Raw genomic sequence first — 25466 nt, forward strand, 5'->3', positions numbered from 1 at the left:
ATTGCTTTTTTGTTTCAGTGCTATTGTCACGTGCCTGGAAAGCGTGCGCGGCCTTCGAAGATCTCCTTTCAAGTCTCTCACAGTTAACAGGAGGCGATGTTGAAGTCAGTGAAGACTTTGCAAGTCCCCATTGCAAGTCCCCATCTGCAATGCTCACTACGGGCGAAGTGTTTGCCAGTGCATATTCGCTCATGGATCCCATATTTTCATTTAAAGAGATAGACACCGCACTGGGTGATTATAGACGTTCCGTGGTGTGACGTATTTTTCCCTGCACTTTCGAGCTAATACGACAAGGCATTGTTAGAGAGTACAGTTGCCTAACGAACGAATCTACAGCGGTCTGGTTCCATTATGAAAACTCAGGAAGCCAGCGTTTGACCACACATCATATCGTTCAACTACACAAAACCAGCTGCGCCCGTAAACTCATGGAAAAGATTAGAGTCCGTGGTAGAGAAACGGTAGGCACATGGTTTCTTGATACACACAAAGTGAACAAGGGAGGGGAAATACTCTGGATGCTTGCCAACATTTCGACAAGTCCTCTTGTCGAAACGTCGGCAAGACCCTTAATTACTTCCGCTCTGTTGTTCACTTAGCGTGTATCACGATTAAGTTGGAATTTAAACGCATAGAACGCAACCTGAGGTGTTACTAGATATATTGCCCAGGTTACGACGTAGGCACTTGCCTGTCTACAATGCGGTTTACTCTGGAACAAATGTTCCGAATCACAAATACTCTTCATGCTCAAGCGTGGCTTCTTTTTCATGGACGTCAAAGACGAACGATAACGTAATAGACACGACCACTTTTCAAGCTTTCGGGTCTCGTGTTCAGCTGTAATACGCGCAGTCATTTATCTAGCCTTTGTGCAGTCTGAGAATGCACCAGCGCCTTCCAATTACATTTCACATGGAGTCCCACGGGGTCCAGTGATCAGCCCAGCCCTCTTCAACCTTGGTTTTGTAGGCCTCATCGTCACATCGCCACAGTCGTAGCGCTCTCCATTTACGCGGAGGATATATATATTTAGGGCGACACTGTTTGCGCTGGATCTGGCCTTCACAGCCATCGCCGAATAAAACAGGCGCACGTCAACGGGCCACGGCGAAGGGAGCTATGAAGCTATCGGTAAGCTACCTCGCAGCTGCCGCCTTCGTCTCCACGAATATTACAATTCTTCCCGGCTGACTGGTGAGGTCCTCAAGGAGTGGGAGCTGACGAAAATTGTGCACCGTTATGATATTGCTACGCTACTAACTACTCTAGTGGCGCCATAGAGCGGCTAAACTGCATTTCCTGGCAGTTGGCAAGCCTTGAGCCATCTCGGGGCTAGATGCTTCGTCTTCTTCATCTCTCGTGCTGCCTGCTGCCTTGCGCGTTACAACGTCTTGCGCGTCTAATTAAAGCAAGTAAACCAGCCTTGCTTACGCCAATCGTTTCTCAGTGACATATTTGGTGGAGGTGCGGGGTACCGGCCCATGTACGCTGACCTCAAACATACCTTTGACGTCAGCTCTCAACGCGTGGCTACAACACCAGTCCACAAGGCGAGCCGCCGCCTGCGAGGCCTACAACCCGAGTTCGGCCAACTGACAGCGCCGGTAAGGGCCATGACATCCACCGCGGCTAGCCAGACAAGTCAGCACTCCGGGAGTACCCCGCCATTTGTCCTTCACGCACCTCGATCGCCGCCACCGTTCCACGGGGACAGGTTCGAGGACGTCGAAGACTGGTTGGCCAGCTTTGACCGAGTGGCGAGTTTCAATGAGTGTTACGGCGAGCGCAAGCTGCGCAACGTCTACTTTGCGCTGCAGGACTCGGCCAAAACGTGGTTTGAGAACCACGAAGCTTCTTTTACGACCTGGGAGGCTTTTCGTCGAGAGCTGCTAGTGACATTTACCAGCAGCGAAAGAAAAGAGAAAGCTGAAATCGCCCTGCGCTCGAGATCACAGCAGCCGAACGCGGCCGTCGCGATGTTCATCGAGGACTTGACCCGACTGTTCAATCGGGCCGACCCTGCTTTTCCCGAAGCCCAGAAGGTACGCCACTTAATGCGTGGCGTAAAAGAACAGCTGTTTGCTGGACTGGTCCGTGACCCGCCACGAACAGTGTCCGACTTCACCAAGGAGGCAATGAGTATCGAGCGCTCTTTACAGGAACGGGGCGCCCACTACGGACGTCAGGCTGCTGTAGCAGCCGCGTCCCAGTCCCAGTACACGCCTACGTCGCTGCACGCCGAGGACCTTCGGGAGCTTGTAAGAAGCCTGGTGCGCGAGGAACTGGCGAAACTTAGCTTTGAAGCTCCACAGGTCAGCGTCGCTGCCGTTACGGACGTGGTCCGCGAAGAAATCCGACGAGTTGTGCAGCCACCCCCCGCTCCACACCCGGCGCCCTCTGTTATGACGTACAGCGAGGCGCTACGAAGTCCCGGGCCAGCGATGCGAGCCTTTTCCCCCATCGCTCCTGTGCAATACCTGCAGGAGCCAATCGCAACAGCACGCTCCGTGCCGCAGGAGTTCAGGCCCCCCGTGAGCAAAGCGCACGTTTTGCGTACGCCAAACAATCGGCCGCTCTGTTACCACTGCGGAGAGCCTGGCCACATCCTCCGCCACTGCCCTTACCGCAGGATGGGTTTAAGGGGGTTTTCACCTGACGCACCTCGACCACGCTACGGTGAAAGACCACGGGATATTGAACAGTACTTGGCTGAAAACGTGCAATCTTCGACCTCGCAGCGACGCCAGTCCCGATCGCCATCCCCAAGGCGGTTCTCTTCGCGCGGCCGCACGCCATCCTCTGGCCAGTTCAGAGGTACGTCCACACGTCGGGAAAACTGAAGACGGCGTCCTCCGTGGGTAGGGCTGCCGCTACTGGACCAAGTCAAGAGCCTCCACCCGACGATTCGCCGCGACGCTCCGACCGACGACGACCTGACCCGACGACCTCGACGACGCGCTGCGACGGACTGGCCTCCGCCGAAATTCCGGTATCCGCCGACAACCGCGACGTTACCGCACTCGTGGATACCGGCGCCGATTTTTCGGTAATGAGCAGACGGTTAGCCACGGTCTTGAGGAAGGTTCTGACCCCTTGGTCTGGGCCGCAGATCCGGACAGCTGGTGGCCACGTGGTAACACTCCGATCGGTGGCTGCACTTCGCGAATCCAGATCCGAGGTGTTACTTTCCCTGGCTGCTTTGCTGTGTTACCCGAGTGCTCCAAAGACCTCATACTCGGTTTGGATTTCCTTCAAGAGTACGGTGCCGTTATCAACCTCCAGGAGCTAATCGTGTCGTTTTCCACCCAAGGTCCTGTCGACGACGATACCGAGCCACGCAGGGGTAAGTTATGCGTCTGTGACGACCACGTTTTGATCCCACAAAGATCCAGCATGTTTGTTACTGTAGAGTGCGATAACAGCACCAAAATTCGTGGTATTGCTGAAACCAACATGTCGCTGCTCCTTGGTCGGCAAGTCTGTGTTGCTCGAGGAATTGTTGAACTGGACAAGGGCCGAACCGGACTCTTGGTGACCAATTTTGGTTGTGAACTTCAGTTTTTGCCTGGCAGAACAGCTATTGCGTACTTCGAGGAACTCAGCGAATTCGCGGGACAGCACGCTTTGTCCGGAGCACCGGCATCAGTGGAGGAACCTACCACTCCCATAAACACTGACGTGAACCCAAACCTCCAAACTAACCAGAAACGCTACTTGGAAAGCGTTATCCAGTCTTTCTGCGACTGCTTTGCCTCGACCTACAAGGTTAGGCAGACACCGCTCACAAAGCACCGAATTATAGTTGACGCCAACCAACGGCCGTTATGTCAGCCGCACTACCGCATCTCTTTGAAGGAGCGCGATGCCATTCGCCGCCAAGTTCATGAAATGCTCAAGGACGACGTGATACACCCCGCAGGGGGCCGCCTGCAGCCTGCAGGCGTCGCGACGGTGTGTGGCGACACCGCGGGTTCCCGAGCATCCGCAGGGACATCTCCGCAAGGGGATGATGGTGAACAGTGCATCACCACGGACCCGAGCACCCACGTTTCGCCGTGCGTGGCATCGCCGTGTCCGGGGAAAAGGGGATCCTGGTGGTTGAGCCGATGCCGAGTGTTTGGACCCTTAAGGCCCCTCGGCGGAGGCAACACACCACTTTGGCCCCAGCTTCCTGTAGACGGCACCTTCGGCATGACCCGACCGGGGGAAATCGGCAGTCGCCTTTTCCTATTCTCCACTTCATCTTTCACTTTCCTACCCCTTTCTCACAACTCTCCTGTCTCCCACTCACTTCTTGGTTTTTTCATTTTTCCTGGCGGCGAGGGTTAACCTTGTGTGGCTGACAAACCTTTGTTACGCCATATTTGGTTATAGTGATGGTGTACAGCTGGCGCAGACAGGGCTTTTTAAAGGCACCTGTCCCGTCCCCATGTAGGGCTCCATGGTGGGTGGCTGCCACCATTGCCGAACAAAGAACACATTCCATGGCTTCTCATTTCTTACAACCAGATCTCCCTCGAAAAAGAGGGCGCACCGAGAGAGATAAATTCTTCAAAAAAACGCTACAAGCTTCCCTCGATTCCACGTTGTTCACAGCGTACACGAGGAACAAACTGCTAGACAAGTGTCACCATTCATTGTTACCAGGACTTTAACAAGTGCCATAGGAGAAGGGTACAAGATCAAAAAACTAGCAAACGGAGACCTTCTTTTAGAAGTTTTATACAACCACCAACAAGAGAAATTGTCAGAAGTGAAGTCATTCGGAGATATACCGGTCACAATCAGCACACACCGATCTTTGAATACTGTTAGGGGAGTTATCTCAGATGATGACCTCAAATATGTAACTGATGAAGAACTTCTGGAAGGTTTGAAGGAGCAAAACGTGACCAACGTGTACAGGATAAAAATGAGACGAGATAATAAAGAAATCCCCACAAATCACATTGTCCTGACATTTGCATCTAGTATCCTCCCCGACTCCGTAGAAATAGGCTACATAAAGCTCCAACTAAGACAGTACATACCAAACCCACGACGCTGCTTCAAAGGCCAACGTTACGGCCACAGCTCTCAGAGTTGCCGGGGCCAACTCACATGTGCTAAATGCTCTTCCCATGAACACGATTCCGAAAACTGTGCAGTTGAACCACACCTATGTGTAAATTGTGAGGGCAGCCATCCTGCATACTCGCGCGCATGTCCAGTTTGGAAACAAGAAAAGGAGATTGTCACAATCAAAGTCAAAGAAAACATAACATTTAGGGAAGCGCGAAAGAGGGTAGCTTCAATACACAAACCTACTTTCTCCGATGTGGTGCAAAGGGGCACAGCACCACAGCCGCTTTTGGCTCCCACTCAGGCCACACGCAGTGAGCCTGTAGTGGGGCCACCCGTGCCCAAGGTGGCAGCAGCTAGCGCTGCGCCACCACCCACAAAACAGGACGCGCGGACCTCCAGGTCCGCGGGCCCCAAGGTCCCTCCCTACACGGAGAGGCCGAACATCAAAACAAACGTGCGGCTAGCACGTTCGTCCAGCGTGTCGGAGGATGCGATGGACACGATGTACACAAGTCAAAGTAGTCCTAAGGCGTCGACGTCGAAAGGGCGGCGGGGCTCCATAGACCGAAAAAAAAAGAAAAGCCCCGAATAAGGGCGCCTGAAAACCCAACCTAGTTCCTTTCAGTACCCACATAATACAAGATGGCTTTTATACACTGGAACTGTAGGGGACTCTTACATAACCTAAGCGACATAAAAGACATATTAGCCACATACTCACCTGTCGCCTTGTGTTTACAGGAGACAAATTTAGGCTTTAAACACGAAAACATTCTAAAACACTATAAGGTCTTCCGCCGTGACCGAGAGCAGGTGAGCCGGCTTTCGGGTGGCGTAGCCATCATTGTTAACAGTGGAATCGCAGCCCGAGAACACAAGCTTAAAACCAAATTAGAAGCTGTGGCGGCCATCCTGCACACATTTAAAACACTCACAGTGTGCTGCGTTTATATTGATCCACATCTTAAAATAACACTCCAAGACTTACAAGACCTTTTAGTGCAACTACTAGAACCGTTTTTGATGGTCGGAGATTTTAACGCCCACTCCAGTTTTTGGGGCAGTAACAAAACCGACACTAGAGGCCAACTGATCGAGGATTTTATACTCTCCAATAACCTTTGCCTCCTGAACACTGGCAAACAAACCTATTGTTCCCCTAGCTCAGGAAAATTCAGTTGCATAGATTTGTCTTTTAGTTCGTCCTCGATTTTTACAGATTTTAATTGGGATGTCTTAGATAACCCATATGGAAGTGATCATCTACCCATACTAATTAGCTTAGCACATTCACCCGAAGTAATCCCACCTAAACCACAACGATGGAAACTGCACTTAGCCGACTGGGCACTGTTCCGTGAAAAAGCCAGCCTAGATAGAATAGTTTCTGACGACGTGAGTGTAGACGAACTAAACGAATGTCTCACAAACTGTATTATTGCCGCTGCACGCCAAGCTATTCCTCAATCCTCTGGAATAGTAAAACAAAATCACAAATACTGGTACACAAAAGAATGTAAAGAAGCAAAAAAGAAACAAACCAAAGCCTGGGGCATTTTTCGCAGATACCCCACACAGGAGAATTTTATAAAATTTAAAAAGGCGAGAGCAAAAGCTCGTTATATCCGTCGTAGTGCAGAAAAATCTTCTTGGAAAAATTACGTGTCGTCGATAAACAACTCAACCACATCAAAACAAATGTGGGAGAAGGTCAGAAAGCTAAAAGGCAACTACTCTCCGTTCACAGTCCCCCTTCTTACCGCTCCCGGTGTACAGACTAGTCTACAACAACAGGCAGATATTTTAGGCGAATATTTTTCCGAAGTTTCCAGCTCATCCCACTACAGCGATTCATTTTTAAAATACAAAAATACAGCAGAGAAACAAAGACTGCCGACACACTGCGGTACAAACGAACCGTACAATAGTTTAATTACAATACAAGTAATCCAAACAGTACTTGAGCTCCTATCGAGAACAAGTGAGCTGACCCCGACGACGATTCTGTTTTTCTTGGTGCCATCTCCACGTCCATCCTCATTCAACACCAAAGGGACGACAGCGAACTACGGCCCCTCATTGAGTATCTAGAATTAAGCGCTCTGTCTCTCCCGCGAATCTTTTCGCGCGGGCTGTCGTCGTTCTGTTTACGTGACGGCGTCCTGTATAAGAAAAACTACAGTCCAACAGAAGCTGTCTATCTACTCGTCGTGCCTACGGCCCTTCGCGACGAAGTCCTGTAGGCGAGCCATGATGGCCCATCTTCTGGTCACCTGTGTTTTTGTCTAACTTTGGCTCGAATACGGCAAAAAATACTACTGGCCAAGGGTTGCTGCCGTTGTGAAACGTTACGTAAGGACTTGCCGCGAGTGCCAGCGTCGCAAGACGCCGCCGACTAAGCCAGTCGGCCTACTCCAGCCTATTGATCCGCCTCAGGTTTCCTTCCACCAAGTTGGCATGGACATACTCGGCCCATTTCCGGAGTCCTCGCTGGGCAACCGCTACATTGTGGTCGCCACCGACTACCTCAGCCGATACTGTGAGACTAAAGCTCTTCACCGTGGTACTGCTGACGAAATTGCGAACTTTATCATTCAAAACATTGTGTTTCGTCACGGTGCACCCACCGTCGTTATAACTGACAGGGAAACAGCGTTCACCTCGGCCCTTACGCAGGAGGTTATGCGCCTAAGCGGCACCAGTCACCGCAAAACAACCGCTTACCACCCTCAAACGAACGGCCTCACCGAACGGCTCAACAAGACGATCGCCGACATGATTTCTATGTATGTCGACGCGGACCACCGGAACTGGGACGCCATACTCCCTTACGTCACCTTTGCTTATAATACTGCGGTCCAGGAAACGACCCGCTTCACTCCATTTCGTTTAGTACATGGTCGCGAAGCCACAACCATGCTGGATGCAGTGCTGCTTCCAGCTAGCGCTACCCCCTCTGTTATGGGTGCTGCCCAATTTGTTCGTTACGCTGAGGCCGCCCGCCAACTCGATCGACAGCGCATCCGACACCAGCAAGTTCACGACGCTCAGCGCTGCAACCTCCGCCACCGAAATGTGCGTTACCTGCCCGGCAAACAAGTCTGGGTGTGGAGCCCAATCCGCATGAGGGGACGCCCTGAGAAGCTTCTACGCAGATACTTTGGCCCCTACGAGGTGCTCCGCCAGCTCAGTCAAGTTACCTACGAAGTTCTCCCCCAAGGAACAGTTCGCTCTTCTAGACGGCCGACCTCTGAAGTTGTCCACGTCGCTCGGATGAAGCCGTACCACGTCCGCTAGCCCCTCGCGCGTGTCTACACCACACGCCAGACACGTGCGACTACCCTTGTGGTCCTGCCTGCAATTGCTACCACACCGAGTCGGTGTCTTCAAGAGAGGGGGAGCAATGCTACGCTACTAACTACTCTTGTGGTGCCATAGAGCGGCTAAACTGCATTTCCTGGCAGTTGGCAAGCCTTGAGCCATCTCGGGGCTAGATCCTTCGTCTTCTTCATCTCTCGTGCTGCCTGCTGCCTTGCGCTTTCCAACGTCTTGCGCGTCTAATTAAAGCAAGTAAACCAGCCCTGCTTACGCCAACCGTTTCTCAGTGACAATATCTGTTAAGCAGCGAAGAAGCTACGCATCTTTCCGGCCTATTGCTCTACTGAGTTGCGTAGGTGAGCTAATACGGTTCCTCGAGCGCTAAAATGAGTATGCTGAAGAGATGCACGGGTTTCGCCAAAACAGGTCTGCGATTGATATCATCGCACTAACTTCGCCACTTGAAGGGTAACTTCATTCTGAACGCCTCCTGACAGCCGGTGCTCGTGACGTCAAGCGCCTTTCGACTCTCTTTTTCGCCATGCGCGTCCTTGGGCAGTCTTGGCCACGAAGCGAAGCTACGCAAGCGGATAGAAAGCTATTTAAAAGAGGGGCAAGTTTCACAAACACCGCAGATGGGCCGACGCTGTTTCACGCAGTGGAGAAGGGCGCACCTTTGCACTTCTGCATGCTACCCACAGCCAACGATTTCGTGTCTACACAGACGGCCCTGTTTCTTCCACCAGCTGTGCAGGGCTGTGGTCTTTCATTCAACTCCTTATTGATCGAAGTGGGCCCACGTGCCACACTTCGTCGAGAGAGGCGAAACTCGCTGCCCTTCGGGCTGCCATTCAGTTGATTAGACCAGAAAACTAACAAAAGTGGTATTTTTGGTTGTTATTTTAAACAAGCCTGCAAGGCCTGCAAGCTGCTCTACGCTTCGCTCTGCATAATTAACGTCTAATAAGGTGCGTACAGTCTTTGCCAAAGGTAACCAGGCTGCATGGTTTGCTTCTCCCTCATATAGAGGAGCCCCTGCGGCTTTCGCTAAAAACAAAAAAAGGTATTGGAAGGTGAGGAAAAGTGTTCTTCTTACCTCCCAGTGATTTGTAGCTTGATGGGTGCGATAACGCCTCATGTAAAACCCCTGTCCGAGGGGCATTTGAGGACTAAATAAATGAATAAATAAATAAATAAAATAAATAAATAAATAAATAAATAAGTGTTCCGCTATACAACTCAGAAGCAAACCGGGCAGCCTGGTTACAGTTGGCAAATACGGTACTTGTAAGAAGAAGACAGGACACAACGAAGTAACACAAACAACGTGTACAGAGCGCAGCTCAGAAGCAAAAATGTGGTCAGTCAACAGGGTAAAAAAGTGGTGAAGCAAGGCAAGGTTATACCCGAAGTGAGATCCAAGCGCAAGTACCTACCTTATTAGGAATGAACCAATTCGCCCAAAACAAAGCATTGAATGAAGAACTAGCGACGCAAATGTGAGAACTTTACCCCTGTCCAATCATTAAAAGCTGCTTCCGGGTCGACAGCAGCTTGACAGGGCGCGCCACACTAAAAACGACGCCCGATCGCTGACGACAGAGCTGTCGCGATTACCATTGCTACAAGTGACGGTTCACGCAACGTCACTCTTGGCATGTTTGCACGGGATCTCGCGCCTGCCGCACAAAGCCGGCGCCAACTGCAAATAATGAGCCTCCGCTCATTCAACCTTTCAGTTTCAACCTTTCACATTCAACCTTTTGGGTCCGCTTTGTTTCCCACGACGTGAAACGAGTTGCCTTTGTCGTCGGAGGCTCGGGACTGCTTTCAAGAACCGGTACTCATTCCCTATCGGCGGCATGGTTCTTTTGGATGTGATGAGTCAGTGGCACATCTGTTTTCCGAAGGCCCTCTGATGAGCGCTGAAAGACAAACATTGGGCTGTGCCGAGACTGACGGTGTCAGCGACCGCTGAGGGAAAACAAAATCCATGAAAGATGACCATGTGGATAGCCAGCCATGCAGGCTTGCCAAAACATGCGTCGGCTCTTGTGGGCGGCCTGCTTGCCCGACATGATGTCGCACTGCAGCGCGCATCTCCTTGCGTTTAAATTTCGGCTCCGTCTCTCTATTTCCCTTTTCATCGCTGTTTGGTTCTCCCATTGCAGGGCAGCCGATCTTCTAAGCTTCCCTCTCTCGCATACTGCATCTAACTATGATCAGCAGAAGGACTGTATCTTTGCAGCAGCTGAGAATTCTTTGGCAGTTAAGCATTATTGCCTCAGCGCAATATAAATAAATAAATGCGATAAATAAAAATCCTGCCGGGTGTTACGGTCGCTTGGGCGGACCTGCTTGAAGATTGGACATTGATTTAGAAAGACAAACAGGACACACCACCGACTATGCTTGGCTTTCTACGTTCGTGTCCAAACATTCAAGCTGGTCCATCCAAGCGGAATCGCACCGTCTGGCCTGGACACTTTCCAATCCACTCACGTTCGTGCCTACTCGTCTTTTCTGCCTTCTAGGCAGCTGCGGCGGCGGCTCCTGAGACACACAAGAAGACGTCATCCGCACCTTGGGATACCTCGAAGCTTCCGTACAAACTCACATTTCTTCAGAGGTACGTGCGTTTCAATCCCAGTTAAAAAGAGTTAGGACAGTGAGTGGCTTTCACAAGTGTATGGAAAAAGCACTGTAGCTTAAACATAGCCTCGGGTTAGTCCAGCGTTTTGGTTCTTCGGCTACAGAGCCCCAATGCTGAGTTGCCACGTCCGTAGCTGTGTTAGCGGTCGATGCAGTGACACTCCAGGAACTGCCTTATGTAAAGATATCATCACGCATCGTAAAAGGACGACGCATGGGAGAAGAAATAAGTGACCCCACGGCGACATCCCTAATGCTGATTTTATTGCTTAATTGTTGGCCCCGTTCGAGGAGCCAGATCGAACGGCTGGTGAGAGGACTAACAACATCGACTTCTGTCGGCTAATCACGACATGTATAAAGGCAGCAAATAACGCTAAGAAACGCGGCAAAACACAAGATGACGGACGTCTGCGATAGCGGCCAAAATGATTACGCATGCAGAGAAAAAAGAGTACGCGCGAAAAGAAACAAAACAAAATGTGTGATAAATCATCAATGTTTTCACTAGTCGCTGATGAAAGCCCGTTCATCGGGGAGTAGAGCCACAGGCGTATGAGAGACTCGTGTCATCATAATTGCCAGTTTTGTAGGCCTTTGAAATGAGTTAGCAATCATATCTTTAAATTTAGCGATTATGGGGGGTATCTCAGAAACGCCTCACGACCTTCGCGCTCAGCACAAGAGACAGCTAAGTGGTTTCGGTGTGAATGGTTCTTTATGTTTTAGAGTTATACAGTGTATGTGATCGCTTATTCCCCGGGGTTCCAAAAGAGTCTTCTACCCTTTCAGCCAGTTCACTATAATTTAGCCAAGCGTGGAGCTGCAAAAGCATGCGTAAAATAAGTCATGCGTGCAGAAGGTATGTTTGCACAGGCAAAAAGAGGCAAGGTTTAGCGGGCTTGCGTCTTGTGTACAGGCAGGCCGGAATGAAACTCGAACAGCACATTAGAACAAACAATATTTCACCTGTATACTTTAAGCAGAAGTATGCAAATGGCCTGGTCTATGTTTCTGAGTAAAGGGTCCACCGAAGTACTTACTCATAAGGAGGCTTTGAACGAACACATCGCTGCAGAGTATAGAAGTACGGCACGTGCGCTTTGGTGTTTCATTCCGACATCACGCATTTCCGGCGCCAGGTGAAGGGGCCCGTTACCGCAGGATTCTCGAAAGAACAAAATCAATACCCAAACAAGACTCAGACATTCGGCCACAGCTGTCATGTTTTAGCAGTGCTGTAGCCTTGTTTAAGCCCTATTTGTTCTTGTCTTTTCATTTATATCTCCATTTTCTCGCTCTACGGTTCTTCTCTCTCTGTTGGCTCGGCTCTTGGTGTCACTTAAGCCACACCTAGGGTGCAACTGCAACCACAACAGGCCTCAGTTGCACGGCAGCTCGGGCGGGGCTCTCATTAACCACTCTCGCCGTAAAATGTTTTCGAGCGTGGCAGAATCACTGCTTGCATAGTGAAAGGCGCGCAAGCAAGGAAAACACTGAACGTATTCTAAATTATATTACTCTGTTCTTTGTGTTTTAATTTTTTTTCTTGCTACGAAAACGGGTAGCTGAGGCAAAAGGTAGTCTTCCTAGACTAAAGGAAGGCCTCAGTATCTATGTACAGTCCGCAAGACACTGGCGAAAAAAATCGCACTTGTGCATATCAGCCGAGTCGAAATCCAAGCTAGGGAGAAATAGGAGATATATCTAGATTATAACGCAATGATGAAATAAAGGCTTCTTCCTGTTCAAATAAGGTGATGCAGCTAAACATTTTTCAGCAGTCACTTTTCTACATGAAGTTCAAGGATGAGCCTAAAGAAGTTATCACACTGCAGGACAGCAAAGCACTAAAATTCGTATAACCGCTCAAAAACTGTGACGAAATTGCTGCTGAAATATTGTGGTAACTTACTATTACTAGTTATCAAGTATTCTTTATGCTCTCACAGCACCCCTTTTTAAAGAATTCAAATGACATTATTAAACTAAACTATTATTTAGTTAAGGAAAGGTAAACAATTAAGAGCGCTAGTACTTCGTCTCTTAGCGTCTGTTTACCTTGATTAGACCGGATTTGAGCAATAAATTTTATTTCCATTCCACAGTGGTACGTTATAGAACAGTAACAAGGTAACCATGTGGGCTAGTTGGTGTGTATCAGACATAACTTCACCAGCGATAGAACGGGACACCAGGAGAAGAAGACGACAGGACAACGCTGGACTAACAACTGATGGCCAGTGAGGGGAGGAAGCCCAAGAGCTGCACTGTGAAGCATGCCAACAAGTTCGTTGCTTGTTCGACTCGTGTCGTTTACAAGTTACCCCTATCATGTGGTAGAGTGTACACGGGCCAAACTGGCAGATGCGTTAATGACCGGGCACGAGAACATAACAATTCCCTGAGAAATTTATCTGATCAGAATAATCTCCCACGTCACTGCAGGAGTTGCAAAGACTGCGTTCCAGCTTTTAACAACATGTCAGTCATCGGAAAAGGAAAAAACAGGGAGGAGAGGGAAATCCTGGGGGCCTACCATATTAGGTTGCAAGGCAGTGACACATGCGTCAGTGCACCGTCTTTAAATCTCACTGACAAGGAATTTAGATTCCTGAGCAAAAGTGTACGAGTGCAAGGTTGACAGGCAAATTATGTGTTTTTGTGCTTTTGTGTTTTTTGTTTGTTTTTTGTTTGCCAATTATGTTGCGTGCATCCTCTCCTAGGTGATTCGCCACATAGGTTTTGTCTTTTAGGGGTTTTTTGTGAGCCTGATACGCATGCGTCGTTTGGTGACCCAGGACGTTTCTCGATTAAACTTCAGTTGTTAGTCCAGCGTTGTCCTGTCGTCTTCTTCTCCTGGTGTCCCGTTCTATCGCTGGTGAAGTTATGTCTGATACGTTATAGAAGAAGTGTTAGCAATTTAGGTATATAATCTGTTTTTGTGAATATGTTGAAATAGTCGAAACATATATCATCTGCTTTCTGAATACCTTGTTTATTGAACAGAGGCATTGTGGGTAGTTTCTGTGGTGTTTGATGATATCCTTCAGTTTCTCTGAGTCTTCTCTTTTGTATCATAATGATGTTTTGCTAATTACCGGAAGTCATAGTTCCTCAGATGATAGTACAGCAACTGATTATAAAATAAGAAGTGCATATTGCATTGATTTTCTTAGCAATGTAGGCATATTGTTATCGAATTTTTAAAGGCAACTGACCATCTGGTTGAAGCTATAAAGAAGGTTAAAAATTGTATATTTAAAGACATTGTCTCACTCAACCAAACACCGAATAACTGATGGCTGGCGACTCTTTCGATTGCAGTATTAACATAACGAATATTAATGAGCACCGGGCCTATGGCGCTCTTAGGCCTCGAAATGATGTAATGACTTTGAATAAATTTAATAATAGTTTGAGAGCAAGCGACCAGGAGTAGGGTTTATTTAGGTGCGCGATTGCCTTGGCTCGTACGCCATCGAGAAGGCGGGAGGGGAGTGAGTCATGAGGGTTGGCGTTGCTCCGCTCCTACGGAACAGACCAGAATCTCTCCGCTCCTTGCCACTTCCTTTAAATGAGATCGTTGGAACGGGAAAGGCGAAGCCAAACTCAAGTCCGAAAAGCAAGGTTTAATTCACAGCCTTCAGCTTGCGGATGCCTCTATCAAAGAACTCGAAGAAAAGCTGGACGCTGAAATTGCAAAACATAAGTACCTTGCTTCTGAAAATGGGACGTTTCGCGCAATGCATAAACGTCTGGAAGGTAAGGTGCTGATTTGGACAAGCAACTTTTTCTCTCTGAACAGTACTCAAGAATGTACAACCTTGAAATTCAAGGCGTCATGAAAAACGACAGCGAGTGTGATTGAAATTGTTTCAAGTAATGGAGATGCAGTTAGTGAGCCAATTCAAGAATCTGACATAGAAGTGTGCCATCGAGAACCGACATGGAAGGCTGATAAGTCTAACATCGTGCAAGAAAAATAAAAACAGCGCTAATTTTTACACAAACCACACAGAAATACCAGACAGGACGGGCGCTGACTCCAACTATGTTTATTGAAAGCCACATGTTGCATATATATGGCCCGAAGAAGGTGAATGCATGCGCATTTCTTACATGGTAAAAAAAGAAAAAAAGAAAAAAAGAAACGCAACACCAAGAAACACACACTCAAACCAAACATACTCATATCGCGTATTCTTCAGCAATCTATACTCATTTTCTCGTAGGGAGATAGAAGTGGTGCTGACTCACATGCCACCTCTCTCTTTAGATAAAAAAGGCTTCTGCCAGTTCCCGAGCTAACCTATCTTTGCTTCTAGCCATAATTTTAATCTCGCCAAGTCGTGGTTCACAGTTTTTTTCCGTTTTTACAATGCACGAGCGGCAATGGGCAGGTAGGTTCTCGGGCGAATTTGATGCGTTCCTTAACGACCTTTTATGTTCCCCTGCACGCTCGTTTACGCAGCGTCCAGTCTGGCCGACGTACACCATGCCACATGCAAGGGGAATCTCGTAGACCACTCCCGTGGCACACCTTACGTAAGGCTTCGAGTGCTTCTTTCCACACCCAGATTTAGCCTTGGCACCGCTGCTAACCTTGGGGCATATCTTCGCCAAACTGCAGCGGGCGGAGAAGTCCATGGGGACTCCGTACTTGTTGCCAACTGCCAACTCGGGGACCCTAGGCACCCGAAAAACGCCAAAAGGGATAGTCATCTCTCCGTTCTTTTTCAACACTAGAATTAGAGGCCTCCTTCTACACCTAGAAGACATACCTCAAATTAAACACTCAATATATGCCGATAACGTTACCTTCTGGTCAACTCTGGCTCAGACGGGGAAATCCAAAGCTTCCTTCAAAGAGCAATTGACAAAGTCCACGCCTTTGTTCAAGCAAACAGGCTCACATGCTCTCCCACGAAGTCCGAATTGCTATTCATCAGGGACAGATAACTTCACTTCCCGTCCCCGACCCGCAAGAGTCTAGTGCACTCCAAGTCGACACACATCCCCGTACATCCGGTCCAGAACACCTGCATTCTGGGCATGCTAATATTGAACAACACGCAAAACTAGGAGGCCATTCAGCGCCTCCCATTCAGATCAACGGCCTCATCCGCCGAATGTGTACCAGAGGTGTGAAGGTGGACGACCTCTGTCGGCTCCCGCAGGCTTTCCTCATCAGCAGGATAGCCTACTCCCACCACTACTATCACCTTCACCGAAAGGACGAGGAAGCTGTGAACAGAATTATAGGTTCAGCGTACAAAGCGGTACTGTGGCTGCTCCAGCACACAGCATCTCCAACTCGACATCTACAACACGATCACAGAACTCATAGAGGCGCACAAGACCGCCAAAATCCACCGTCTCACCCGCACCAAACACGGCCAGCTCATACTGGACATTCTTAATATCAACCCCACGGCCCCCCTTCCGATACTGGTCTATGGCCGCCTTGTTGTCAAACCAATCCCCAAAAACATCCTACCTGGCCGCCATGAAACGCGCCGCCAGCTCAAAGCCCAAGCACTGGCTGCCACATACCTTGCCCACGAGCACGCAATACACGTGTACGCTGCGCGGCAAAACGCAACCACATATGTGGCTTGTGCAACCACGCCACAATCCGCTCTCGTCCCCACCACCACAATACGAGCCCACTCTCTCACCGCGGTGGAAGAAACCGCCATCGCGCTGGTCATCGGACTCACGTACGCGTCCAGTCCTAAGCGACTCCAAAAGAGCGATACAGAATTACTCGGCAGGTTTTATCTGCCACCCCGCTGCAGGCATCCTTCGCGGCTGCACTGCCGGCCATAAGATCGACCTAGTCTTAGTACCTGCCCACTCGAGAAACTCTGGAAACGAACGGGCAGACCGGCTAGCCCGAGGACAAACCTACCCGGTGGCCGGCCCCACGGATCCAGACGCTCTTGCTGAGGCTCGCCAGACCTTTGCCGAAATCACCAACCTCCACAGAGAGACCAGACGCCGATTCCCGCCTCCTCACCCTGACTTAAATCGAGCGCAAGCCGCCATGCTCCGCAGGTTACAGACACACTCGATCCTTGGCCATTCTAGATTATCACTCATCACAGACGGAGAATACGAGCCGGCCTGCCAAAATTGTAGCCAGGAAGCAATCGCCACCCAGGAACATATCGTCTGGGGTTCCGCGGGAAACCCGCCCCCACGAACCTTACTGCCAGCGCCCTCCGAGGAGAGATGGAACAAACTCCTCAGAAGGTCAGGCAAGACCATCCAACTGGCACTTGTTTTGTGGGCACAGGAAGTGGCCCCCACCTGGGGGCCACACCAAACCCGGGTGCCCTAAATGCCGACATTCTATGGCAATAAAGTTGTTTCTCTCTCTCTCTCCCGGAGTGCCGACATGGTGGGCGAGTCACTCAGGACCAGGAGAATAGCTGCTGGCAACACTGTCCGGCTTGGATGCTACTTTTAAAGACTGGATTAGGCCCCGCAGGCGACATAGACAAGGCGCGTTGTGGCGCTATGTATGCGAGGCGGCCATAACTGGCCACTATTAATCTGCAACGCGTCAACCTCTGCATCGGCAAAGAAAGGAAATGCGAAAGACAAAACGCAGATAGGTAATCCTCCGCAATTCCCCGGGTGTACTCGCTCACCTCGGGCTCTGCGGACTTTTGCAAATGCCATTCTTGCTTGAATCAAGGCTACAGAACTTCCCTTCGTAGCTTCCATCGTGCTTTCCTCTGCCTGGGCATGCTAGGGGAGCCGAGTATGCCGGCGCTGTGAGTTTTCCTCCGCTCCCTGCTTCCACCTCCGCCTGCTGGAAACGGCATTTCTGGTAGGTGTCCCATACACGTTTCTCGCTGCAAAAGTTTCTGGAGTTCCCTTCTTTTATAAATGCCACGTTGCCGTTCCTTTCTTTTGAGAGCAACATGCATGACCATGATGTCATTGCGTCCTTCATGATATGCCGGAGCTGCATTATGTAAAGATGAATTCCTTCTGTGTAGATTCATGTACTCGCGGCGTCAGTCCTAAAACAAGAGGTGCGAAAGGAAACGACCAATCCCACGCACGGCCGGTCCGGCTGCCGCATCTATTCTGGCCGAGTCACAGGAACCTTGCCACGCGAATGCGGCGCTCACCCACCGCAAAGTTGTTTTTCCAACACGGGATTAGCCTCGAAAAATTTCGCTAGGCGTGACAAACGCGTCACCGGGCTCGTAATTCTACGTCTTCGCGTTGGTCCAGTAGTGCGGCGAGGGCATGTGGCGTGATTTTGCAAGGAAGTAGTGTCGTGGACGTTTTTCTGCCTCAACAAGCGTAACGTCATCCGCACGGGCTATCTCACCTAGAGCAGTGACCAATGGCAGAAAGTCAAATTAAACGAAAATGAAAAAAAGTGCTGCATAATGTAGCCTTTGGATTTTCATATAAGGGTAAATCAGGCGGCCGAAATATATGTTCACCTCAAACGGGCAGGATTTTTGAAGAATAACTTGTTTTTTGTCTGGGCGCAAAAGGGAAGTGAACAGAGGGGCTTGTTATGGCGTATATACGGAAGCCAACAGTCACCGATAGCAAGGAACAGAGGTGATTTTTAATTGCTTTAAATTTATGGTCTTCATCAGTGGGAGGTTAATAGGATATTTATTTTAATATTAGCACGGCTTGCTTGACATAGCGGCCGGCGGCGAGCACAGGCGGTGATAGCAGGAGCACAAGAACACAGGAACCGGCAGGTCCGCCAGCAGCAGCGTCGTCGTCGGCACGCGGCAATCGCGCTTCAACTTTCTCTTCGCTACACTACCTCCCCCTATAAAGAAGCATCGTCCCGATGCTAACTCGAGAGCAAAAAACACTTGGCGGAAAACCACACAGGGCCCCAGAAATCTTGCTGGCCGATGTAGAAGGCGGTAGGAAATGCAGGCGATTATCGCGCGTAATATGGCTTAAGCCGGACAACGTGCACAATTTCAGGGCGGAGGGAACGACGAGATGACGGTCGCATTCCTTCGGGCAGCACCTCATAGTTCAGTTCACCGATGCGGCGAAGAACCGTATACGGGCCAAAGTAGCGCTTTATGAGTTTCACGGAGACACCTCGACGGCGTACAGGCGTCGATACCCCGTTGGCTGACGACACGGCCTAGGAACTTAAGCTCACTGCATGCGAAGCGGCACTTTGAAGGCTTGAGCGTGAGTCCGGCGGTCAAAAGAGCTTGAAGAAGCGCTTCAAGGCACACAAGGTGGTCAGCGAAAGGGCTGGAGAAGATGACAACGTCATCTGGATACACGAGACACGTCTGCCACTTCAGTCCGGCGAGCATAGTATCCATGACTCGTTGAAATGTCGCGGGCGCTGTACACAGACCAAACGACATGACCTAAAACTCGTTGAGTTCATCCGGTGTTATTATTGCGGTCTTCTCGCGGTCGCGCTCATTCACTTCAGTCTGCCAGTATCCACTCTTCAAGTCGATGGACGAAAAATAGCTGGCATGACGGAGACGGTCGAGAGTGTCGTCGATGCGAGGTAGTGGATACACGTCCTTCTTGGTCCCCTCATTGAGTCACCTGTAGTCGACACCAAATCGAAGGGTCCCATCTTTTTTCTTGACCAGTACTACAGGGGCGGTCCACGGACTGTTGGATGGCTGGATGACGTCGTCGTTAATCATTTCGCGCACTTGCTTTTGTATGGTTTCCCTCTCTGTCAAGGAAACGCGGTACGGCGGTTGGCGAATCGGGGCATCGCGGTATCGACAATAATTCAGTGCTTGGCGACGGGCGTCAGGTTAAATCGGGATGTCGTCGCGAAACAGTTGGGGTACCGATGCAAAAGATAGAGCAGTTCGCGTGTATGGGCAGACTCAAGCTTGGGATCGATGTCCAGGGGCAACGTTGTAGGGTCACATGACCCGGGTGGGGCCCCCTCCTCAGGCAGCGGAACAGCTTTGCGAACGTCGCTAAGCTAATCCAGTTGGGCTATAACTAGCCCTTTTGTCAGGTGCTGCGGCTCGTTCCTGAAGTTGGTCACTAAAATGTTGGGACGCCCACGTTGAACATTGGCGATCCTCCGCGCTACAGCAATGCCCCGCGTAAGTAACATCTGGACACTTCGTTCGAGAACGCCTTCGCCACATGCGGTTGTATCGGCTCGGACCGGGAGAAAAACTGTCGACAACGGCGGCGAGTGAACATGGTCGGAAACAACTTTCATCGCAGTGCGAGGCGCCCGAAGAGGTATTGGCGATGAAGAACGTGCGCGCAGGGTCAACTTGTTACTACCTATGACGATTACAGCGCCATACTCAGGAAGAAAATCTATGCCAAGAATAACTTCTTTGCAGCAATTCTCCAAGATCACGAGTGTGGCTGGGCACGTCTCACCGTGAATCTCAATGCGGGCAGTGCACTTGCCAACAGGGATTACGAGGTAACCTCCCGCGGTATGTGCGGGCCATCCCACTGAGTGGTAACCTTGCGAAGACGCCGAGAGAAGTTGCCGCTGAAAACCGAGTAATCGGCACCGGTGTCGACAAGCGCCGTTACGTCACGACCGTCGATTAAAACGTGTACATTGCTCTGAGGCCAGAGAACAGTCTTCGCTTCCAAGGGTGTCATCAGTCGAGCGGGGACATTCCAAATAAGGCGGAGGTTCTTTACTGCGTGCAACACCGGCAACGCCAACTCCAGGCGTCGCCGTACTTAGTTTTCCCGAAACGCGAAATCCGCGGGAAGGGGGGGGGGGGATGATCGGCGAGGGGGAGGCGACCGAGAGGTGCAAGATGGAGCTGACACTGGCAATGGAGAGCGTCGAAGGTAGTCCTGTACATCGCGGGGCTGTTCACAGTGGCGGGGGAGCGGATCAGCCCGGTTGAAACCTCGAAGGCTGAGTTCGCGGTACGGACAGTAGCGGTACATGTGATCAGGCTCTCCGCAGTGAAAACACAGCGGCCTCCGGTCTGCAGTCCTACAGATGCAGGTTTTTCTGCGGGCCAGCGGTTTCAGGCGTGTATCAGACGGGGGTACGATCTCGTGGCGTCGAGAGCCGGAATCGGCAGCTGTCTGGTAGTGACGATGTACGGGAGGCGGACGACAGACGGTGGCGGCGTAGCTCAGAGATGGTTGGTCGGCTGCAGCCACAACTGGTACGTCTTCTGGCGCCAGCGCGTGTCGCAGTTCGTCCTGAACAGCCGTCACGATGGAGACAGATGCAGACTGTTCAGGAGCTAGGAACAGCCTTTTCAGTTCCTCTCGGACGACGTCGCAGATAATTTCGCGAACATCCGTGAGGCCAACATCGCTCAGGCCAGACGAAGCAAGACTTGAGACGACAGAAAGGGCGCTCAGTCGCTGAAAGTGACTGGTTCTTTTCGCCAATGCGTGCTGGATGCTGGTAGCTTCAGCGACGAATTCGGCCACTGTGGTAGGAGGATTGCGGATGAGGCCACCAAAGATGCAATTCCGGACACCCCTCATCAAGGCCCGCACCTTCTCTTCACTAGCCTGAGGGTCAGCGCGGGCGCTCAGACGCAGTACGGGGCGACAGATCTTGGGGTGACATGCACAAGACGATCCTCGTCGCAATCGCGGGGTCGGTTTGTTGTGTCTGGGATGGCATGGTGGCGTTGGTCCTAGATGTCCTCGATCCCAGGTGCAAGAGTCCGAATTCCGGCGCTTGGCCTTGCTGACGTCGGCTAGCGCTGTTTCTCCCGAGGGCTCCAGGAAAACCGAACAGCCAGGACTTAGTACCGCGCTCGAATTGCGAGGCGGGGTGCGTTGCATGAGATGCGGTACCCTGTACCTCCACCAAATGTCACGGCTTGCTTGACCTATAGGCCGGCGGCGAGCGCAGGTGGTGATAGCAGGAGCACAAACACAGGAACAGGCAGGTCCGCCAGCAGCAGCGTCGTTGTCGGCACGCGGCAGTCCTTTTCAACTTTCTCTTGGCTACAATATAATTAATTATAAAGCCAAAGAAAAAACATTGACATGCCGCTGGTCACATCCAAACCCACAACCTCCGAATTTCACGTCCAGTGACTACTGCTTTATAATCAATAATCTTAAAGTAAATGCCCTATTAAACTTGCATTGATGAACAGCACAAATTAAATGCAAAAAAACATCTCCTATGTTCCTTGGTTTCGGTGACTGTTGGTTTCCGTCATGTGTGTTTTGTGTCTTTGCGGTTATTACGGGTGAATTTGATTTGAACATTAGCTTAGAATGAATTACAGTGTCAAAAGCTTTTAAAAAATCATGAAAACCACACAAATTCGACGAACACAGTCCAAGCTATGTGCAATGTTATGCACGAATTCCGATAATTGGGTACATGTGCTAAAACCTCGCCTGAAACAACGCTGAACATTAGATAAGAGGCGCCGCGGTGGCTTAGTGGTTATAGCGCTCGGCTGCTGACCCGAAAGACGCAGGTTCGATCTCGGCCGCGGCGGTCGAATTTCGATCGAGGCGAAATACTACAGGCCCGTGTACTGTGCTAAGTCAGTGCACGTTAAAGAACCCCAGGCGATCTACATTTCCGAAGCCCTTCACTACGGCGTCCCTCGTAGCCTGTGTCGCTTTGGGACGTTAAACTCTCATAAACCAAATCTAACATTAGATAAAATTCTATTCGATTAAAGAAATTCTACGATGTGTGTGTGGATGACATGCTCAAGCATTTTACATCATGACGATGTAAGCGAGATAGGCCAGTAGTTGTCAAGATGTTGCTTCTGCCTGACTTAAATAACGGCAGAACTTTTGCCAATTTCCAGTACTTAGGTACAGTACCAGAAATAAGAGATTTAAAGAGCAGACTGAGTAGGTAACGAGATGGCCGTAATGAATATCTAATGAGGAATGCAATGGGCGTTTCATCAGGCTCGCTTAATTTCTTGACATCCAAATTCAGTATCACATTCCGAACACCCGCCAAGGATACTGTCACATCATCATCCCTGCCTTTCCGTTCTTCTGTTTCTCTCTCTCTCTATAACATCAACATCATCATAATCATTCATTAATGGATGCAAGCGTTCTATCTGCCTGTAAATTCAGTACATTGTGATCTCGATTGGCGTCAGGGTATATGGGCCTATGCGCTGTCAGAGGCATTCCATGTGTCAGATTCATTTCAAGATTGTGCGTGTAGTTGAAAAAAGCTCCGAAATCAAAAGCAAAAATCAGAAGCGAAAATGTAAGCGTAGGGGGAGAGGAACACATCACGGCAGGAGTTCGCACAGGGCTCAGAATGAGGTAAAACCAGCCCTGGCGTCAGCACCCTGTTTTCTTATGAATGGATGCCTCTGGCTAGCCGACGCGGTCTGCTCGCTTCATGTTATCTGCGCGTGCTTGGCGGTATGCATGTCCGCGGGGTGCCCGGAGCGGGGGAGCCCGGTACTCCGGCCAGGGCGTTTTACAACCGGCCGCCCGTGAAAGCTGGCGTCACGTGAACCTCCACCTCACCGAGATAACGCAGAGGGTAGGTTGCTGGCGCTCGTGACTATATACTCTGCGCAGCTGTGCGTAGGTCCGTCGATACCTTACACCCTCTAGTTGAAATAAAAAAGGTAGGGAAAATGAACTATTGGCTGAGCACAAATTGGAGGTCGTTGTGGTCAGCACACGAGAAAGCCCCTCGTGTGCCCTAGAAGATGCCGGCGCGTAGACGGCGCTGCGCAGTGAGCGGACTAATCACCGTCAGCCGGTCAACAAATCCCAAGTAGGAATGTAACCCGTGCATTCAGACGGGCTGCTCGGAGATTGAAACGGATGAGTGAGCATCCAGGTATACAGCGGTCCAAAGCAGGGCAAGTGGTAGAGTTGCTATCAAGCAAGACCGGCAGATGCTGGCGAATCTCGATTAGAGGTCGACTAATGGGCCCAGACTTTGTCATCAGGAGGGAAGTCAGCCTTCGCTGCCCCGTTCTCGTCTGCGGACCCTCGTCACCGCTTTCTTGCCTCTGGGCATCTAGGGGAGGGTGGCCGATTTGGCTCTCTCATGTATCGGGGAGGAACGGAAGGGAAGATGACAGATTGGAGGCGCGCTACAAAAGGACTCGGGGAGCTCGTTCGCGCCGGCCAAGCAGGTCGATAACGCTTGAGGTCGGCGTAGGCCAGGAGTCGTCGGTTTTGGAGAGAGGTTTAACTTTTCTCTTGGGAGTTATCGAAGTAGCAGGCATGCAAAATTGAGGCTGCAAATGTTGCAGCAAACTTCAAGGGACGGTATTAATAAAAATCAGGTTTCTACACGACTTAACCAGGAACTTTTCGGAGAATACGCTTTTGGGCGCATCACTTGCAGTTGCAAAGCCCGCGTCCACGATTCGATCCTCGTGAGATCCACACTCGACACCCTCGTATGTATATCTAATGAAATCTTTTAGGAAGAGGAAGTGGCATCATCACGATCAAATATCTTAATTTTTTTTAATGCGTCTTTATTTCTGCATAAAATAGGCCTAGCCTTGCGGCATAAATGAGGGGCTTCATGGGGGTGGAGGTGGGGGAGGGGGAGGAAGGCCGGTCTCCACTTCTTCTTCGAAGTGGGGTGGTCCTGTGGTCGGCTCTGCGAAGAAACGCCCAGGCCCTTCTTCTTCCTTGAAGTATAGGAGAAAAGCCCGCCAGAGCCGGAGTGCGTCCGATGATCCGATGTGTAATGGTGGATCGACCCATTCCTGCAAGGTGCCAGGTCGGTGCCCGCCCAGGGACTGAAGTGCTCGCTCCAGCACCACGCCAAAAGCAGGGCAGCGCCACAAAAGGTGTTCGGCCGTGCCTCTGGCCGGGCATGCCGGGCATTGAGGGGTCGGGTATGAGTGCGGGTTGATGAGGTTGAGCTTTGCTGGCGACAGAAGCTGGCCAGTCTGGGCGCGGCGGAGGACTACCGCCTCTACCCTTCGGAAAGTTCTAGGCGGGCGGCGGTATAATTGCTCAGGGTTCGCCACGTGCTGGAGGATGCGGTGGCGATAGCATTGTGCGCGATGCCATGTCTCGGCCCTATCCATAGGAGGTGACGACGGATGTGCAACGTCATCACGGGCCCAAGAAGCGGAAACGAGAGTGCATCCAGGCAAAGGTGCGGAAAGAGAAAGGATTCCTGCACACGAAGGAATCACTGGAAAAATATCTTAATTTGTGCAGCCAACATTATCGAGACGTGCAGAACCACTGCTCAGTGATGAATGAGAAGACAAGCTGACTGAGGGCTGCACACAGTTCTCACCCTAGTGGCAAAAAGAAGAGAATTGAGCTCCAGGAAGAAGATGATGGATTCGGAAAATCGGAAGACACGGATAACGACTTAAGGAGAAAAGATCTCCCGAACAGTGTCGAGATTTGTAGACGGAGCAGCAAGGCGTGATGGAGTTACCAGATGAAAGCGACAGTGATCGCCTGGGAAAAACTTTGCT

The 25466-nt window shown here is 50.5% G+C and overlaps 1 protein-coding gene across 14 annotated transcripts in view; it reads left to right on the forward strand.

Annotated features, from left to right (window-relative positions):
* Window positions 1–25466, forward strand: part of LOC144127822 (rifampicin phosphotransferase-like) — a 685750-nt gene that overhangs the window by 489922 nt on the left and 170362 nt on the right. For all 14 annotated transcript variants that reach the window (XR_013313574.1, XR_013313577.1, XR_013313576.1 and 11 more), the window contains one exon: window positions 10923–11017. Coding sequence is in view for 6 of the 14 variants with exons in the window: in XM_077660767.1 (XP_077516893.1) it covers window positions 10923–11017 (95 nt within the window). In the remaining 8 variants the exon portion in view is untranslated. The remainder of the gene's footprint in view (window positions 1–10922; window positions 11018–25466) is intronic.

This window comes from Amblyomma americanum, chromosome 4 (genome assembly GCF_052857255.1).
Source record: "Amblyomma americanum isolate KBUSLIRL-KWMA chromosome 4, ASM5285725v1, whole genome shotgun sequence".
In the NCBI taxonomy this organism is placed as follows: domain Eukaryota; kingdom Metazoa; phylum Arthropoda; class Arachnida; order Ixodida; family Ixodidae; genus Amblyomma; species Amblyomma americanum.